Source organism: Lichenostomus cassidix, unplaced genomic scaffold (assembly GCF_008360975.1).
Source record: "Lichenostomus cassidix isolate B80296 unplaced genomic scaffold, HeHo_3.0 HiC_scaffold_37, whole genome shotgun sequence".
NCBI lineage: Eukaryota > Metazoa > Chordata > Aves > Passeriformes > Meliphagidae > Lichenostomus > Lichenostomus cassidix.
The window spans coordinates 373,751-393,211 of NW_028147279.1; the positions used below are offsets into that span (position 1 = coordinate 373,751).

The window sequence follows — 19,461 nt, forward strand, 5'->3', positions numbered from 1 at the left end:
TTTGGGGAATTTCAGGCTGGTTTTGGGGTAATTTTTGGGTTGGTTTTGGGGATTTTTGGGCTGATTTTTGGGGTGATTTTTGGGGATTTTGGTGTGGGTTTTGGGGTAATTTTTTTTTAATTTCAGGCTGATTTTGGGGTGATTTTTGGGGTTTTTGGGTCAATTTTTGGGATTTTTGGGGTGATTTTTGGGCTGGTTTTGGTTTGATTTTGGGGTAAGTTTTTGGGGTGATTTTTTTGGATTTTGGGGGTTTTTTGGGATGATTTTTGGGGTGGTTTTGGGGTAATTTTTGAGTTGATATTTGGGATTTTTGGGGTGATTTTGGGGTGATTTTTGGGTTGATTTTTGGGGATTTAGGGCTGATTTTCGGGGTGATTTTTGGGTTTCTTTGGGCTGATTTTGGGTTGATTTTTGGGTTGATTATGGGGATTTTAGGGTAATTTTTTGGGGTGATTTTTTTGGATTTTGGGGGGTTTTTTTGGGATGATTTTTGGGATGGTTTTTGGGGTTTTTTTGGGGTAATTTTGGAATTGATATTTGGGATTTTTGGAGTGATTTTGGGGTGATTTTTTGGGGATTTTGGGTTGATTTCTGGGGTAATTTTTGAGCTGTTTTTGGGGTGATTTTTGAGTTGATTTTGGGGATTTTTGGGATAATTTTTGGGATAATTTTTGGGGTCAGGGGGTTCCCAGCCGGGCTCCCCTCACCCCTCCCCCACCCCCCCTCTCTCTCTCTCCCTCCCCCTCAGGCCCCCCGAGCCGCCTCTTCCCGCCCCTCCCCGGAGCTCGACCCTCCCCCCGCCCCCCGACCTCGCCAGCCCCTCCCCACCGCCCCTCCCCTCAAGCCCCTCCCCCGCCGGAAGCGAGCCGAGAGCGCCGAGGGGGGGCTGGGTGGGGGAGGGGCGAACGCGGCCACGCCCACCGCCCCCGCCGCCCCTCCCCCCGCCCTCCGCCCCGCCCCTCCCCCGCCCGCCAAGCCCCTCCCCCCGCCCGGTGGGGGAGGGGTGGTGGCCAGCCTGGTGCTGGGGGGTGGGGGAGGGGCGGTGGGGGGAGGCGGTGGGGGAGGGGCCGCCCCTCCCCCCTCGGTGGCGCTGCTGCCCCACCCCCACCCCCAGCCCCTCCCCCACCCCCCCGTCCAGCTCCTGGCGCCGCCGCCGGGTGGGGGAGGGGCGGGCGGGGGTGGGGGAGGGGCGGCGGTGGGGGAGGGGGAGGTGGGGAGGGCCGCCCCTCCCCGCTGGCCCGCCCCCGCCCTCTCCCCTCGGCATCACGCAGGTTCAGTACATCCTCCCCACCCTGCCCCTCCCCCACGGCAAGCCCGGCCCCTCCCCCACCCCGCCCATCAGCCCCTCCCCCACCGCCGCCCCTCCCCCCCCCGCCGCTCAGCACATCGCCCTTCCCCCGAACAACGGCAAAGCTCCGCCCAGCGCCGCTGGCCCCGCCCCCAAAGGTTGGGGGGAGGGGCGAATGGGGTGGGGGAGGGGATGGTGGGTGGGGGAGGGGATAGGAGGGGGAGGGGCTGATTGGAGGGTGGGGGAGGGGCGAGATAGGGAGGGGCTAAGGGGTGGGGGAGGGGCTGATGGGTATGGGGGAGGAGCTAGGAGGGGAGGGGCTGATGGAGTGGGGAGGGGCAAGGGAGGGGCTAAGGGGTGGGGAGGTGGGGACAGTGGGGAGGGGCTGATGAAGGGGAGGAGCCACGGGGAGGGGAGGGCTAGGGAGTGTGGGGAGAGGGCTGACGGGAGAAGGTGAGGGAATGGGGAGGAGGTAATGGTGGGGAGGGGCTTGTGGGGAGGGGCTAGGAGGGGAGGGGCCAACGGGTGGGGGAGGGGCTAGAGGGGTGGGCTTGTGGTGCGGGGAGGGGCTTGTGGGGTAGGGAGGGGCTAATGAGTGGGGGAGGGGCTAATGAAGGGGGAGGGGCTAACAGGGTGGGGGAGGGGCTAATGAAGGGGAGGAGCTAACGGGGGAGGGGCTAATTGTGGGGGAGGGGCTAATGGGATTTGGGGTTTCTCGTGGATCTCTCTGGGATTTTGGGGTGTTTTGGGGTTTCTATAGGATTTTAGGATTTTCTGTAGGATTTTGGGGTGTTTTGGGGTCTCTATGGGATTTTTTTCTCTCTCCACTCTCCTCCCCCCAGCCTGTCCCTCCTCCTGCTCCCTTCCTTCACCCCTCCCTCCCGGGCAAAGTCCTCCTCCCCGTCGCCCTCCCCCACCCTCCCCTCCCCCTTCGCCCCGCCAGGCGCCGCCGCCGCCCCCCTCCCCCACCCGGCAAGGTAAGCCCGCCCCTCCCCCACCTCCCTCCCCCAAGAATTCCTCTCCCTCACCTCTTGCCAACCGCTTCCCTCCCCTCCCCCGCAGATCATCCAGCTCAGCCCGGTCAGCTCCCGGGGGGGATGGGCACTCCGCCGCCCCTCCCCCAAGGTGCTGCTGCCCCCCGCACGTTACGTGCATCTTCGCCCTCCCCACCCCCCCGGCAGCGCCGCCGCCCTCCCACCCCGGCGGGGCTGCCGCCGCTCCTCCCCACCCCCCGCGGTTTTGGGGTTCACGGCGCTCGGCCCGGGGGGGGCGCTGGTGCAGCCGCTGCTGGCAGGTGAGAGATTTGGGTGAAATTTGGGATTTTTTGGGTGATTTTGGGGTAAAATTTCGGGGATTTTTGGTGATTTTGGGGTGAAAATTGGGGTTTTTGGGGTGAAATTTGGGGTTTTTCAGGGATTTGGGGATGAAATTTGGGGTTTTTCAGCTTTTTTGGGGTGAAATTTGGGGTTTTTTTAAATTTTGGGGTGAAATTTGGGGTTTTTTGGGTGATTTTGGGAAGAAATTTGGGGGTTTTGGGTGAAATTTGGGGGATTTTGGGTGAAATTTGGGAAATTTGGGGGATTTTGTGAATTTGGGGAAATTTGGGGTTTTTGAGGTTTTGAAGAGATTGGGGGAAAATGTGGGTTTTGAGGGATAGTTTGGGCAAAATTTGGGGGTTTGGGGTATTTGGGGGAAATTGGGGTTTGGGGGAATTCTGGGGTTTGGGGATTTTGGGAAATTTGGGGGTTTGGGGGGCTTTGGGGGAAAATTTGGGGGATTTGGGAGATTTTTGGGGGAAATTTGGGAATTTTGGGGTTTTAGGAATTTGGGGAGAAATTGGGGAAATTTGGGGGGATTTTGGGGGTTGGGGGAATTTGGGGGAAAATTTGGGGGTTTGAAAAATTTGGGGATTTTGGGGGATTTGGGGGATTTTGGGGTGAAATGGGGAAATATGGGGGATTTGGGGGGATTTTGGGGTTTTGGGGGTTTTTGGAGATTTGGGGGATTTTGGGGGAAATTGGGGATTTTTGGGGAAAATTTGGGGATTTTGGGGGAAATTTGGGGATTTTGGGAGAAAATTTGGGGATTTTGGGGAACATTTGGAGAAATTTGGGGAAAATTTGGGGATTTGGGAGGAAAATTTTGGGATTTTAGAAATTTGGGGATTTGGGGAGAAAATTTGGGATTTGGGAGGAAAATTTTGGGATTTTGGGAAATTTGGGGAAATTTGGGAATTTTGGGGGGAAATTTGGGGATTTTGGAATTTTTGGGGCATTTTTGGGGGTCCGGGGGGAGATTGGAGGAAATTTTAGGGGAGATTTGAGGGGATTTTAGGGGGAAAATTTGGGAATTTTGGAGGAAATTTGGGGGATTTTTGGGGTTTTGGGGGGATTTTTGGGGAACTTGGGGGATTATTGGGGCGCTGGGGTGATTCAAGGTCCCAGGGGATATTTTGGGTTTTTTATGTATAATTTGGGGTAATTTTGGGATTATTTTGTATCTCTGGGGTCCAATTTTGGGGTAATTTTGGGATAATTTTGGGATCTCTCAGCTCTAATTTCAGGGTGATTTTTGGGTGATTTTGGGGTAATTTTAGGATCTCTCAGGTCCAATTTTAGGGTTTATTTTTGGGTGATTTGGGGGTAATTTTGTGATCTCTCAGCTCTATTTTTGGGGTGATTTTGAGGTTTATTTTGGGGAAATTTTGGGATTATTTTGGAGTGATTTGGGGTGATTTTGGGCCAATTTTGGGGTACTTTGTGGGTGATTTGGGGGTAATTTTGGGATCTCTCTCATGTATATTTTGGGATTATTTTTGGGATCTCTCAGTTCCAATTTTTGGGTGATTTTGGGTCAATTTTGGGTCGATTTTGGCTCAATTTTGGCTCAATCTCCCCTCCCCCCTCTCTCCCCTCCCCCCAGGCCAGAGCTCCCTCCTTGCCCCTCCCCCCGTCGGCGTCTCCGCCCTTCCCCCCCCCCAGCTCCCCTCCCCCTCCTCAGCCCCGCCCCTCCTCACCGCCATCTACCCCGGCCACGCCCCCGGCCACGCCCCCGGCCACGCCCCCGCGCCCCCATTGGTCTACAGCGTGGCTGGCTCCGCCCCCGCGCCGGCCACGCCCATCCTGCCCAAGGCTGGCCCCGCCCCTTCCGCCGGCAGCGCAGGTGAGGTGGGCGGGGCTTGGGGGTGTGGGTTTTTGGGTGGGCGTGGCTTAAGGAGGGGCGAAGGTGGGGTGGGCGTGGCTTGTGGGAGGGGCTTGAGTGGGTGGGGCTTGAGTGGGTGTGGCTCTGTGGGCGTGGCTTCAGTGAGTCTGGTTTTGGTGGGTGGGGCTTGGGTGGTGGGTGTGACTCAGTGGGAGGGGCTTAGGGTGGAGCCATGATGGGCGTGGCTTTTGTGGTGGGCGTGGCTATTTGGGTTGTGGGCGTGGCTGGGTGGGAGGGGCGGTGTCATGGTGGGTGTGGCCTTTTGGGTGGGCGTGGCTCTGGTGGGCGTGGCTTAAGGAGGGGGTGGAGCCACGGTGGGTGTGGCTTGGGGATGGAGCCTGAGTGGGTGTGGCCTTTTGACTGGGCGTGGCTTGTGGTGTGGTTTGGTGGGCGGGGCCTGGGTGGGCGTGGCTTAAGTAAGTGTGTTTTGGGTGGGTGTGGCTTGTGTGGTGGGTGTGACACAGTGGGAGGGGCTTAGGGTGGAGCCGTGGTGGGCGTGGCTCTTGGGGTGGGCGTGGCTTAAGGGGTCGAGCCATGGTGGGTGTGGCTTTTGAGTGGGTGTGGCTTGGGGTATGGAGCCTGGGTGGGCGTGGCCTTCCTAGTGGGCGTGTCTTACATTAGTGGTGTGGGTGGGTGTGGCTTGTGTGGTGGGCGTGGCTTGGAGGTGGGCGGGGCTCAGTGGGAGGGGCTTAGGGTGGAGCCGTGGTGGGCGTGGCTTTTGGGGTGGGCGTAGCTCTGGTGGGTGTGGCTTAAGGAGGGGGTGGAGCCATGGTGGGCGTGGTCCAAACTGGAGATGAAGGGGTTAAAGGGGCGGGGCTTAAGGAGTGGGTGGGGCTTGGAGATGCAAATTAGTTATGCAAATTAACTATGCAAACGAGCGGGGTTGGAGGAGTGGGCGTGGTCTGGTGAAGTGGGTGGGGCTTGGGTGGAGTTATGCAAATTAGGGGTGTAAACCAAGTGGGAGGAGCTTAGGGGGAATTATGCAAATTCGAGCTGAAGAGTTGCAGTGGGCGGAGCTTTGAAAAGCGAGCTGGGTGTGGCAATGCCGGGTGGGCGGAGCTAATGAGGGTGCCCTAATTAATATAATTACATGCAAATGAGGGCTTGATGTATGCAAATGAGGATTAGATATGTAAATGAGGTGTTCAAATGAGGGTTTCTATATGCAAATGAGGGTTTGGTGTATGCAAATGAGTGTTCATTATACAAAGGGTTCATGCAAATGAGGACTTAAGATATGCAAATGAGGGCTATTATGCAAATGAGAATTTATATATGCAGATGAGGGTTCGAGTTATGCAAATGAGGGTTCAATTTATGCAAATGATGCTTTGTTATGCAAATGAGTTAATCATACAAACGGTCCATTATGCAAATGAGGACTTAAGATATGCAAATGAGTGTTTAATATATCCAAATAAGATCTTGTTTTGCAAATGAGGGTTGATATATGCAAATGAGGGTCAGATATATGCAAATGTGGCATTATGCAAATGAGGATTTGAGATATGCAAATGAGGCCTTGATGTATGCAAATGAGGTATTGATATATGCTGGTGAGGTATTTTTCAAATTCGGGTTTCTGTATGCAAATGAGGATTTGAGATATGCAAATGAGGATTTGAGATATGCAAATCAGGGTTTCTATATGCAAATAAGTGCTTTGCAGCCAAATGAGGCTTTGTCATGCTAATGAGCGTTCATTATGCAAATGAGGGGGCGTGTCCCCGCTGACCGCCCCTCCCCCCTCTCTCCGCAGCCTTCCCGCCCCGCCCCCCCCGCCCCTCCCCCAAGCCCCCCCAGAAGGTCAAAGCCGCCATCGCCGCCGTCCCGCTGCCGGGGGGAGGGGACAGCGCGCCGCCCCGCCCCCCCGCCCTCCCCCACCCCCTGGACCCCGCCCCTCCCCCTCCCTCCTCCTCCTCCCCTCCCCACCCTCCTCCTCCTCCTCCCCTCCCCCGGCGCCGAGCGCCCCTCCCCCACCCCGGAGAGCTGGCGGGAAGCCGTGGGGGAGGGGCGGCAGCCCAGCCCCGCCCCCCCCGAGGCGGTGAGTGCGAGCGAACCCCTCCCCCCTCATTAATATTCATGGTGCTCATTTGCATAAATTTGCATATTAAAAATTTTTGGGGTTTTTGGGATGGATTTTTAGGATCGCTGGGCCACGCCCCCCGAGGCCACGCCCCCCGCCGGCCCCTCCTCCTCCTCCTCCCCGCCCGGCCCCGCCCCCGCCGAGGCCCCGCCCCCTGCCCGCCCCGAGGGCGTGGCCAAGAAGGCGAAGCTCCGCCCACCGCCCCTCAAAAAGACCTTCGACTCGGTGGACAAGTGAGTGGGGGAGGGGAGGGGGCGGGGCTTGTGGTGGGTGTGGCCGGAAGTGGGCGTGGCTTGGGGGGTGGGCGTGGCCGGAAGTGGTTATTTAAAATATTATTTTGTGATATTTTTATGGTGATTTTGGGATCAATAATGTGAATTTTTTTCCTAATTTAGGTTTCTTTCAGAGGAACTCTTCGCCTTTCTGACACATTTTTTTGTTCCATTCTATTCTGTGATAATTTTATGATTTTTTTGGGTTCAATAATCTGATTTTTTTCCCAATTTTTGCCTAATTTAGGCTCCTTTTGGAAATAGATTTCGAGGAACTCTTCACCTCTGTGATACATTATTTTATTACGTGATAATTTTATGGTAACTTTATGGTCTTTTCTGTGTCAATAATGCAATTTTTTCCCCATTTTTTCCCATTTTTTCCCATTTTCCCCCATTTTCTCCCCATTTCAGGGTCCTGTCCGAGGTGGACTTCGAGGAACTCTTCATCTTTCTTATACATTATTGTAGTTTATGATAATTTTATGGTAAATTATGGTAATTTTTTGATCATTTTATGACATTTTCGGTATCAATAATTTGATTTTTTTCCCATTTTTTCCCATTTTCTCCCCAATCCAGGGTCCTGTCCGAGGTGGACTTCGAGGATGTGACACATTATTATATTTTATTATATTTTATGATAATTCTATTACAATTTCACTATCAATAATCTGATTTTTTTACTGTTTTTTCCCATTTTTTCCCATTTTTCCCCCATTTCAGGGTCCTGTCGGAGGTGGACTTGGAGGAACTCTTCACCCTTCTTATACTTTATTATATTTTATGATAATTTTATGATAATTTTATGATAATTTTATGATATTTTATTACATTTTCACTATCAATAATGCGATTTTTTCCCATTTTCCCCTGTTTTTCCCCCAATCCAGGGTCCTGTCCAAGGTGGACTTCGAGGAACTCTTCGCCTTTATTACACATTATTATATTTTATTATATTTTATCATAACTTTATGATAATTTTATATTTTATTACATTTTCACTATCAATAATGCGATTTTTTCCCCATTTTTCCCATTTTCCCCTGTTTTTCCCCCAAATCAGGGTCCTGTCCGAGGTGGACTTCGAGGATATGATACATTATTATATTTCATTATATTATATGATAATTTTATGATAATTTCACTATCAATAATGCGATTTTTTCCCTTTTTTCCCCATTTTTTCCCTTTTTTCCCATTTTCTTCCCATTTTTTCCCATTTTTTCCCCTTTTCTCCCCAACCCAGGGTCCTGTCCGAGGTGGACTTCGAGGAGCGCTTCGCCGAGCTGCCCGAGTTCCGGCCGGAGGAGGTTCTCCCCTCCCCCACCCTGCAGGCTTTGGCCACTTCGCCTCGGACCATCCTGGGCAGCTACCGGAAAAAACGCAAAAACTCCTCAGGTGACCATTGACTGACCACTGAGTGACCACTGAGTGACCATAGAGTGACCATAGTGACCATAGAGTGACCAGTGTGTGACACTGACTGAGCAGTGAGTGACCAATGGGTGACCATCCTGGGCAGCTACCGGAAAAAACGCAAAAACTCCTCAGGTGACCATTGACTGACCATTGAATGACCACTGACTGACCACTGACTGACCAGTGTGTGACACTGACTGACCACTGAGTGACCACTGACTGACCATAGAGTGACCACTGAGTGACCATAGTGACCAGTGACTGACCATAGTGACCATAGAGTGACCATTGAGTGACCATCAGTGACCAATGGGTGACCATAGTGACCACTGACTGACCACTGACTGACCATAGTGACCATAGAGTGACACTGAGTGACCACTGAGTGACCATTGAGTGACCATAGTGACTATTGAGTGACCATAGAGTGACCAATGGGTGACAATCCTGGGCAGCTACCGGAAAAAACGCAAAAACTCCTCAGGTGACCAACGAGTGACCACTGAGTGACCAATGGGTGACCATAGAGTGACCAGTGAGTGACACTGACTGAGCAATGACTGACCACTGAGTGACCAATGGGTGACCATCCTGGGCAGCTACTGGAAAAAACGCAAAAACTCATCAGGTGACCATCAGTGACCACTGAGTGACCATAGAGTGACCATTGAGTGACCAATGAGTGACCACTGAGTGACCAATGACTGACCAATGAGTGACCAGTGTGTGACCATTGGGTGACCTTTTTGACTCTCTGGGTGACCTCTGTGACCCCTGAATGGCCTCTTGACCTCTGGGTGACCTCACTGACCTCCAAATGACCCCTGACTGACCCCACTGACCCCTGACTGACCTCTGACTGACCCCTGGCTGACCTCTGACCCCCAGAGCTGGACTCAGCCCCTGATGACCTCTGGGATTCCAAATCTGTGTGACCTCTGTGTGACCTTTGTGACATTTCTGTGACCCTGACTGACCCCTGACTGACCCCTTGACCCCTAACTGACCCCTGGATGACCCTGTGACCCCTGGCTGACCCCTGTGTGACCTCTGACCCCAGAGCTGGACTCAGCCCCCGATGACCCCTGAGATTTCCTAACCTCTGTGACCTCTGGGTAACCTTTCTGTCCCCAAATGACCCCTAACTGACCCCTAACTGACCCCTGGATGACCCCTGGATGACCCCTGGATGACCTTTGACCTCTCGCTGACCCCCAGAGCTGGACTCAGCCCCCAATGACCTTTGTGACTCCTTAACCCCTATGACCTCTGGGTGACCTTTGTGACCCCTGACTGACCTTTGAGTGACCTCTTGACCTCTGACTGACCCCTAACTGACCCCTGGCTGACCCCTGTGTGACCTCTGACCCCAGAGCTGGACTCAGCCCCCGATGACCTCTGGGACTCCTCAATCTCTATGACCTCTGAGTGACCTTTCTGTCCCCTAAATGACCCTTGAGTGACCCCACTGACCCCTGACTGACCCCTAACTGACCCCTGTGTGACCCCTTGACCCCTGTGTGACCTCTGACCCCAGAGCTGGACTCAGCCCCCGATGACCCGTCCTCCCCCAAGCGGAAGCTGCGGCGACGCTCGAGCTGCAGCTCGGAGCCAACGACGCCCAAGAGCGCCAAGTGCGAGGGAGACATCTTCACCTTCGAGAGGCCAGGTGGGGTTTGGGGTGAAAAACGGGAAATTTGGGAAAAAACAGGGAAAAAATGGGGAAAAACGGTAAAAAAATGATGAAAATCGGCAAAAAAATGATGAAAATCGGTGAAAAAATGGCAAAAAAAAGCCAAAATTTGGGGGTAAAAACGCCAAGTGCGAGGGAGACATCTTCACCTTCGAGAGGCCAGGTGGGGTTTTTGGGGTGAAAAATCACAGATTTGGGAAAAAATGGGGAAAAACAGTGAAAAAATTGCAAAAAAATGACAAAAAACGGTGAAAAAAATGATTAAAAACGGTGAAAAAATGGGGAAAAATGGGGAAAAATGGCAAAAAAATGGCAAAAATTGGAGGAGACATCTTCACCTTCGAGAGGCCAGGTGGGGGTTTGGGGTGAAAAACGGGAGATTTGGGAAAAAATGGGGAAAAAATGGGGAAAAACGGGGGAAAACGGTGAAAAAATGGCAAAAAAATGACGAAAAACGGTGAAAAAATGATGAAAAACGGTGGAAAAATGGCAAAAAAATCACAAAACATGGGGGAAAAATTTCACTTTCAACAGGCCAGGTGGGGTTTTTGGGGAGAAAAACGGGAAATTTGGGAAAAAATGGGGAAAAAACGGGAAAAAACGGTGAAAAAATGGGGAAAATTGGTGAAAAAATGGCAAAAATTGGGGAGAATTGGGGAAAAAGTCCAAGTGCGAGGGAGACATCTTCACCTTCGAGAGGCCAGGTGGGGTTTTTGGGGTGAAAAACAGGAAATTTGGGAAAAAATGGGGAAAAAACGGAGAAAAATAGCGAAAAAATGATGAAAATCGGTGAAAAAATGGGGAAAAAATGACAAAATTTGGGGGAAAAACGCCAAGTGCGAGGGAGACATCTTCACCTTCAGGAGGCCAGGTGCGGTTTGGGGTGAAAAATGGGAAATTTGGGAAAAAACGGGGAAAAAATGGGGAAAATCGGTGAAAAAATGGGGAAAAATGGGGAAAAAATGGCAAAAATTGGGGAAAATTGAGGAAAAAGTCCAAGTGCGAGGGAGACATCTTCACCTTCGAGAGGCCAGGTGGGGTTTGGGGAGAGAAATCACAGATTTGGGAAAAAATGGGGAAAAAATGGTGAAAAAATGGTGAAAATCAGTGAAAAAATGGGGGAAAACAGTGAAAAAATGGGGAAAAAATGGGAAGAAAATGGGGAAAATGGAGGAAAAAGTCCAAGTGCAAGGGAGACATCTTCATCTTCGAGAGGCCAGGTGGGGTTTGGGGTGAAAAACGGGAAATTTGGGGCTGGGAGGGAAAAATCTGCAAAAAAACAGTGAAAAAATGATGAAAAACGGTGAAAAAATGACAAAAAACAGTGAAAAAATGGGGGAAAACGGTGAAAAATGGCAAAAAAATGGCAAAAATTGGGGGAGACATCGTCACCTTCGAGAGGCCAGGTGGGGTTTTTGGGGAGAAAAACGGGAAATTTGGGAAAAAACGGGGAAAAAATGGTGAAAAACGGTGAAAAAATGGGGAAAAAATAACGAAAAAAGGTGAAAAAATGGCAAAAAAATGGCAAAAAAAAAGACAAAAATTGAGGAAAAAGTCCAAGTGCAAGGGAGACATCTTCACCTTCGAGAGGCCAGGTGGGGTTTGGGGTGAAAAACGGGAAATTTGGGAAAAAATGGGAAAAAAATGGGGAAAATCGGTGAAAAAATGATGAAAATTGGGGAAAAAATGATGAAAATCGGTGAAAAAATGGGGAAAAAAATTACAAAAAATGGGGGAAAACTTTCACCTTCGAGAGGCCAGGTGGGGTTTGGGGTGAAAAACGAGAAATTTGGGGCTGGAGGAATTTTTTTTAAAAAAATTGGGGGAAAAATGGTGAAAAAATGATGAAAAAATGATGAAAAACAGTGAAAAAATGGGGAAAAACGGAGAAAAATTGATGAAAAAATGGCAAAAAAAATCACAAAAAATGGGGGGAAACTTTCAGCTTCAACAGGTCTGGTGGGTTTTGGGGTGAAAAAAGGGAAATTTGGGAAAAAACGGTGAAAAAATGGTGAAAATTGGGGGAAAAAACCCCTAATTTTTGGTATTTGAGAGCTTTTTTGGGGGTTTTTTGGAGGTTTTTTTCATTTGTTTTTGGGTTATTTTGCTGCTGGTTTTTGGGGTTTTTTGGATTATTTTTAGGCTATTTTTTGGGGTAGTTTTGGGATATTTTGATGCTAATTTTTTCAGGTTTTTTGGGTTATTTTTGGGATATTTTAACACTATTTTTCTGAGATTTTTCAGGGATTTTTCGGGGATTTTTTTGGGATTTTTTTGGGGATTTTCTGAGGCTTTTTCAGGGATTTTTGGGGGATTTTTTTAGGAATTTTTCAGGGATTTTTTTGGGATTTTTCAGGGATTTTTTGGGGATTTTTCAGGGATTTTTTGGGGATTTTTGGAGGAATTTTTCAGGGATTTTTGGGGGATTTTTCAGGAATTTTCTGGGGATATTTTGGGGATTTTTTGGGATTTTTCAGGGATTTTTTGGGGATTTTTTGGGGGATTTTTTGGGGATTTTTCAGGGATTTTTGGGGGATTTTTTGGGGATTTTTTCAGGATTTTTGATTTTTCAGATTTTGGGGATTTTGATTTTGGGGATTTGGGGATTTTTTATTTTTCAGGGATTTTTGGGGCATTTTTAGGGGATTTTTGGGGGATTTTTCAAGCATTTTTCGGGGATTTTTTGGTAATTTTTCAGGGATTTTCTGGGGCTATTTTGGGGATTTTTTGGTATTTTTTCGGGAATTTTTCAGGGATTTTTCAGGAATTTTTTCAGGATTTTTTTCACCATTCCACCCCAATTTTTTTTTAAATTTTTCCCTCCCATTCCTGTGATTTTTCCCCCCCAGGAGCAGAGGGTGAGGACGTTCTGGGGGAACTGGAATACGACAAAGTTCCTTTTTCCTCCCTGCGGCGAACGTTGGATCAGCGCCGAGCTCTGGTGATGCAGCTCTTCCAGGAGCACGGCTTCTTCCCCTCGGGTGAGCCCAAAATCAACCCAAAATCAGCCCAAAATTAATCCTAAATTAATCCAAAAATAGCCTGGAATTATCCTGGAATTATCCCTAAATTATCCTGGAATTAACCCAAAATTGTCCTGGAATTATCGTGAAATTGTCCTGAAATTATCCTGGAATTAGCTCCAAAATTAGCCCCAAATTAACCCAAAATTAATCCAAAATTATCCCTAAATTATTCTGGAATTATCCTGGAATTACCCTGAAAATATCCTGAAATTATGCTGAAAATATCCTGGAATTAGCTCCAAAATTAGCCCAAAATCAGACCAAAATTAACCCAAAATTAGCCCAAAATTAATCCTAAATTAGCCCCAAATTAACCTGGAATTAGCCTGGAATTATCGTGAAATTATGGCGAAATTATCCTGGAATTATCTTTAAATTATACTGAAATTATCCCCAAAATTAGCCCAAAATCAGCCCAAAATCAGCCCAAAATTAATCCAAAATTAACCTAAAATTAATGCAAAATTATCCCTAAATTAACCCCAAATTAACCTGAAATTATGGTGAAATTATCCTGAAAATATCCTGGAATTAGCTCCAAAATTAGCCCAAAATTAACCCAAAATTAGCCCAAAATAATCCTGAAATTATCCAAAAGTTGTCTTGAAATTATCCCCAAAATTAGCCCAAAATTAGCCCAAAATTATCCCTAAGTTATCCCAAAGTCATCTTGAAATTATCTCCAAATCATCCAAAAATTATCCCAAAATTGTTTTGAGATTATCCCAAAATTGTCCCTAAATTATCCCAAATGTCCCCAAATCCCCAAAAATCACCAAAAATTGCCAAAAATCACCAAAAATCCCCCAAAAATCATTAAAAATCCCCCAAAAATCCCAACAAAATCCCCCAAATCTCAACCTCCCCAAATGTCCCCAACGTCCCCAAATCCCCAAATGTCCCCACAATGTCCCCAATGTCCCCAAATCACCAAAAATCACCAAAAATCGCAAAAAAACCCCCAAAAATCATAAAAAATCCCCCAAAAATCGCAAAAAATCCCAACAAAATCCCCCAAATCTCAACCTCCCGAAATGTCCACAACGTCCCCAATGTCCCCAAATCAGCGAAAATCGCCCAAAAATCATCAAAAATCCCCCAAAAATCATAAAAAATCCCCCAAAAATCACAAAAAATCGCAAAAAATCCCAACAAAATCCCCCAAATCTCAACATCCCCAATGTCCCCAACTGTCCCCAATGTCCCCAAATCAGCAAAAACCGCAGAAAAAATCGCAAAAAAATCCCAAAAATCGCCAAAAAATCCCAAAAATCCAAAAAAAATCCCAACAAAATCCCCCAAATCCCAACCTCCCCACTGTCCCCAACGTCCCCGATGACGTCATCACTGTCCCCAGCCCAGGCCACGGCCGCCTTCCAGTCGCGCTTCGCCGACATCTTCCCCACCAAGCTCTGCCTGCAGCTCAAGATCCGCGAGGTGCGCCAGAAGATCATGCAGGCGGCCACGCCCACCGACCCCGTGGCCCCGCCCACCGACCCCGGCAGCCCCGCCCCCTCCGCCGAGGCCACGCCCACCGCGCCTGTCAGTCAAACGGCGGCGCAGCCCGCTGACCACGCCCCCTCGGCCGAGGCCACGCCCCCTTCGCCGCCCTGAGCCACGCCCACCGAGGGGGCGGGGCTTGGCGGGGTCACGTGGGTGGGGAGGAAGGAATGAATGGATGTTTGGAGAGCGGTTTGGCCACGCCCCTTGTTTGTGATTGGCTGGGAGGGTTATGGACACGCCCCTCGTTTGTGATTGGCTGGGAGGGTTATGGACACGCCCCTTGTCTGTGATTGGCTGGGAGGGTTATGGACACGCCCCTTGTTTGTGATTGGCTGGGAGGGTTATGGACACGCCCCTCGTTTGTGATTGGCTGGGAGGGTTATGGACACGCCCCTTGTTTGTGATTGGCTGGGAGGGGTTGGGGACACGCCCCTCGTTTGTGATTGGCTGGGATGGTATGGGTGGGCGGGGCTTGGGGACACGCCCATTTGGGAAAGGGGAGGAGTTGGGGAGGGAGGTGACAGCTTGGGGACAGTGGGGACAGCTTGGGGACACCTTGGGGACAATGAGGACACCATCTGGGTGGCACTGGGGACAGTGGGGACAGTGGGGACACCATGGGAAGGTCACTGGGACATTCTGGGGACACAGGGGATACCTTGGGGACAATGGGGACACTGCTGGGGTGGCACTGGGACACCTTGGGGACAATGGGGACACCAAGGGGACACCCTGGGGACATCGCCGAGGTGGCACAGGGTGGCACTGCGACACTTTGGGGACAACAGGACACCTTGGGGACACTGAGGACAGTAGGGACACCATGGTGACAGCTTGGGGACTCTCTGGGGACACACTTGGGGACACCTTGGGGACAATGGGGACACCACAGGAAGGTCACTGGGACACCCTGGGGACAGTGGGGACACCTTGGGGACACCACGGGGTGGCACTGGGACACCTAGGGGACAATGGGGACACCTTGGGGACACTATGGGGACAATGGGGACACCCAGGGGTGGCATGGGGACACCGTGGGGACACTTTGGGGACACTCTGGGGACACAAGGCGTCTGTCACCAGGTTACTGGGACACCGTGGGGACATCCTGGGGACACCGCTGGGGACACTGGGGACAGCCAGGGGTGGCACTAGGACACCATGGGGACAATGGGGACATCCTGGGGACACTCAGGAGTCACTGCGACACCTTGGGGACATCTTGGGGACACCCAGGGGTGGCACTGGGACACTCTGGGGACAGCCAGGGGTGGCACTAGGACACTCTGGGGACACAAAGCGGCTGTCACCAGGTCACTGGGACACCCAGGAGTCACTAGAACACTCTGGGGACACTTTGGGGACATCGCTGGGGTGGCACTGCGACACCCTGGGGACATCCTGGGGACACCACGTGGGATGGGGGAAAACTGACCAATCAGAAACCAGCAAAACGCCAAACTGACCAATCAGAAGCTGCGCTGCGCGGTGGGCGGGGCCAGCCGGGCCGAACCATTCCGGCCACGGGGGGAGCGGTGGGATGAACCAATGGGGGAGCCCGAGCCACGCCCACCCTGCGATCTGATTGGACGGGGTGAAGTCTCGCCGGCGGTGATTGGATGAGGGAGCATCGCGAGGGTTCGGCCCCTGCTGCTGGGCTGGGCGGCCCCGCGCTTGGCCTCTTCCGGCGCGGCGGCAAAGGAGGCGAGGTGGGGAGAGAGAGCGGAGCGGGAAATAAGGGGAAAATAGGGGGAAAAATAGGGGAAAATGGGGGAAATAGGGGGAATCTGAGGGGAAAGTGAGGGTAAAATGGGGAAAATATGGGGAAAATATGGGGAATCTGAGGGGATAGTGAGGGAAACTGAGGGGAAACTGAGGGGCGAGGTGGGGAGAGAGAGCGGAGCGGGAAATGAGAGGAAAATATGTGGAAATATGGGGAAAATATGAGGAAACTGAGGGTAATATGAGGGGAAACTGAGGGGCGAGGTGCGGAGAGAGAGCGGAGCGGGAAATAATAGGTGAAATAGGGGGAATCTGAGGGGAAACTGAGGGTAAAATGGGGAAAATATGGGTAATCTGAGGGGAAAATGAGGGAAAAATGGGTAAATGTGGGGAATCTGAGGGGAAAGTGAGAGGATAGTGAGGGAAACTGAGGGGAAAATGGGGAAAAATGGGGAAATAGGGGGAATGTGAGGGGAAACTGTGGGTGATCCGGGGGGAAATGGGGAAAAATGGGGAATCTGAGGGGATAGTGAGGGAAACGGAGGGGAAAATGGGGAAATGAGGGGAAAATATGGGGAATCTGAGGGGAAACTGAGGGGCGAGGTGGGGAGAGAGAGCGGAGCGGGAAATAATGGGAAAATAGGGGGAGAAATGGGGAAAATGAGGGGAATCTGAGGGGAAAGTGAGGGGATAGTGAGGGAAACTGAGGGAAAAATGGGGAAATGAGGGGAAAATGCAGGGAAATATGGGGAATCTGAGGGGAAACTGAGAGGCGATGTGGAGAGCGAGCGGAACAGGAAATAATGGGGAAAATATAGGGGAAAATGGGGGAAATATAGAGAAAATATGGGGAATCTGAGGGGATAGTAGGGGAACCTGAGGGGAAAACGGGGAAATGAGGGGAAAATACAGGGAATCTGAGGGGATAGTGAGAGAAAATGAGGGGAAAACGGGGAAATGAGGGGAAAAATGGGGAAAATATGGGGAATCTGAGGGGATAATGGGGGAAACTGAGGAGAAAATGGGGAAAATATGGGGAAATGAGGGGAAACTGAGGGGATAGTGAGGGAAACTGGGGGGAAAATATGGGGAAACTGAGGGGAAAATAGGGAAAAATAGGGAAATGAGGGGAAAAATGGGGAAAATGAGGGGATAGTGAGGGAAAACAGGGAAATTAGGGGGAAAATATGGGGAAACTGAGGGGATAGTGGGAGAAACTGAGGAGAAAATGGGGAAATGAGGGGAATCTGAGGGGAAACTGAGTGTAATCAGGGGGGAAATGGGGAAAAATCAGAGAAAAAGGTGGAAACTGAGGGGAAAACAGCAGAAATTGGGGAGAAATAAGGAATACTGAGGGGAAAATGGGGGAAAAAGGCTAAATTGAGGGGAAAATGGGGAAAAATGTGGAAGCTGAGGGGAAAATCGAGGGGAAAATAGGGGAAAAGTGAGGAAAATTGGGGTGGAAATTGGAAAACTGAGGGGAAAATGGGGAAAACTCAGGGCAAAATGAGGGAATTGGGGGGCAAAGTGAGGAAAATCGAGGGAAAAATGGAGAAAATCGGGGGGAAAAATAGGGAAAACTGAGGGGAAAATAAGGAAAATCAGGGAGAAAATGGGAACAAAATTAGGAAGAAAGGGGAAAAACATTGGGAAAAATGGAAAAAGTAGTGGAGGAAAAAAGGGGAAAATGAAATGGAAATGAAAAGGGAAAAAATAAGGGAAAAAATGAGGGAAAGAGAGGAAAAAATGGGGAAAACGGAGGGGAAAAATGGGGAAAATCAGGGAAAAACAGGGAAATCAAGGAAGAAAAGGGGAAAATTGGGGTAAAAATTCTGAAAAACCAATTTTTTTCCCCCTCAGATGCCTGGGGTGACAGTGAAGGACGTGAACCAGCAGGAGTTCGTGCGAGCTCTCGCCGCTTTCCTCAAAAAGTGAGAAAAAACGGGGAAAATGGGAAATTCGGGGGTTTGGAGTAGCAGAGCAGGTGGGAGAGAGGAATTTGGGGTTTTTTTTCCATTTTCCCCATTTTTTCCCTGATTATTCCTGTTTTTTCCCTGATTTTTCCCCATTTTTTCCCCATTTTCCCCTAATTTTTCCCATTTTTTTCTCGAGGTTTTCCCCATTTTTTCCCCTATTTTTTCCCATTTTTTCCTCTTTTTTCCTCACTTTTCCCCACTATTTCTTTCCATTTTCTCCCATTATTTTTCCCCTTTTTTCCCCCATTCTTCTCTTTTTTTCTCCATTTTTCCCCACTATTTTTCCCCATTTTTTCCCATTTTATTCCCATTTTTTTCCCGCTATTTTCTTCCATTTTCCGCCCATTTTTTACTATTTTCCCCTAATTTCCCCCACTCTTTTTCTCACTGTTTTTTCCCTTTTTTCCCCATTTTTAACCCATTTTTCCCCCATTCCTTCCCATTTTCCCCCACTTTTTTCCTATTTTTTCCCACAATTTTTTCTCACTAATTTTTTCCATTTTTCCTACTATTTTCCCCATTTTTCCCTCCTTTTTTCCCCACTATTTTCCCCCTTTTTTCCCATTTTTTACCCTTTTTTCCCCCATTTTTAATCCTTTTTTCCCCCATTTTTCCCATTTTTTCTCATTTTTTCCCACTATTTTTCCCTTTTTTTCCCACTATTTCCCCCATTTTTTCCTCTTTTTTTCCCATTTTTTCCCTTTTTTCCCCCAATTTCCCCCACTATTTCTCTCACTATTTTTTCTCTCATTTCTCCCCATTTTATTCCCATTTTTAACCCTTTTTTCCCCCATTTTTAACCCATATTTTAACCCATTTTCCCATTTTTTCCCCCATTTATTCCCATTTTTCCCCATTTTTTCCCCTTTTTTTCCCCCATTTTTAACCCATTTTCCCACTATTTTTCACTATTTTTCCCATTTCCCCATTTTTCCCCCATTTATTCTATTTTCCCATTTTTCCCTTTTTTCCCCCACTTTTAACCCATTTTTCCCACTATTTTTCACTATTTTTTCCCATTTCCCTCATGTTTTCCCCATTTATTCCTATTTTTCCCCATTTTTCCCATTTTCCCCATTTTTCCCTTCCTTTTTTTCCCCACTATTTTTCCCCTTTTTTCCCATTTTTAACCCTTTTTTCCCCCATTTTTAATCCTTTTTTCCCCCATTTTTTCTCCTCTTTTCTCATTTTTTCCCACTATTTTTCCCTTTTTTTCCCACTATTTCCCCCATTTTTTCATCTTTTTTTCCCATTTTTTCCCTTTTTTTTCTG

The 19,461-nt window shown here is 49.4% G+C and overlaps 3 protein-coding genes across 4 annotated transcripts in view; all 3 read left to right on the plus strand.

Annotated features, from left to right (window-relative positions):
- CIC (capicua transcriptional repressor) overlaps positions 1 to 14,663 on the plus strand; it is a 50,831-nt gene extending 36,168 nt beyond the window's left edge. The window contains 11 exon segments of the mRNA XM_085044628.1: positions 759 to 890; positions 2,232 to 2,265; positions 2,351 to 2,582; positions 4,211 to 4,269; positions 4,271 to 4,450; positions 6,249 to 6,533; positions 6,636 to 6,808; positions 8,097 to 8,248; positions 9,807 to 9,938; positions 12,812 to 12,943; positions 14,346 to 14,663. Coding sequence (XP_084900754.1) covers positions 759 to 890; positions 2,232 to 2,265; positions 2,351 to 2,582; positions 4,211 to 4,269; positions 4,271 to 4,450; positions 6,249 to 6,533; positions 6,636 to 6,808; positions 8,097 to 8,248; positions 9,807 to 9,938; positions 12,812 to 12,943; positions 14,346 to 14,602 — 1,768 coding nt within the window. The 3' untranslated portion in view covers positions 14,603 to 14,663.
- A 1,383-nt stretch (positions 14,664 to 16,046) lies between these two features.
- The window catches only part of RPS19 (ribosomal protein S19), a 50,945-nt gene continuing 47,530 nt past the window's right edge, over positions 16,047 to 19,461 (plus strand). Inside the window, exons 1-2 of one of the 2 annotated variants that reach the window (XM_085044689.1) lie at positions 16,047 to 16,200; positions 18,074 to 18,144. In XM_085044689.1, coding sequence (XP_084900815.1) covers positions 16,111 to 16,200; positions 18,074 to 18,144 — 161 coding nt within the window. In that variant the 5' untranslated portion in view covers positions 16,047 to 16,110. The remainder of the gene's footprint in view (positions 16,201 to 18,073; positions 18,145 to 19,461) is intronic. The other variant, XM_085044690.1, reaches the window with a different exon arrangement.
- The window catches only part of LOC146423495 (small ribosomal subunit protein eS19-like), a 4,622-nt gene continuing 3,324 nt past the window's right edge, over positions 18,164 to 19,461 (plus strand). Inside the window, exon 1 of the mRNA XM_085044618.1 lies at positions 18,164 to 18,197. Coding sequence (XP_084900744.1) covers positions 18,164 to 18,197 — 34 coding nt within the window. The remainder of the gene's footprint in view (positions 18,198 to 19,461) is intronic.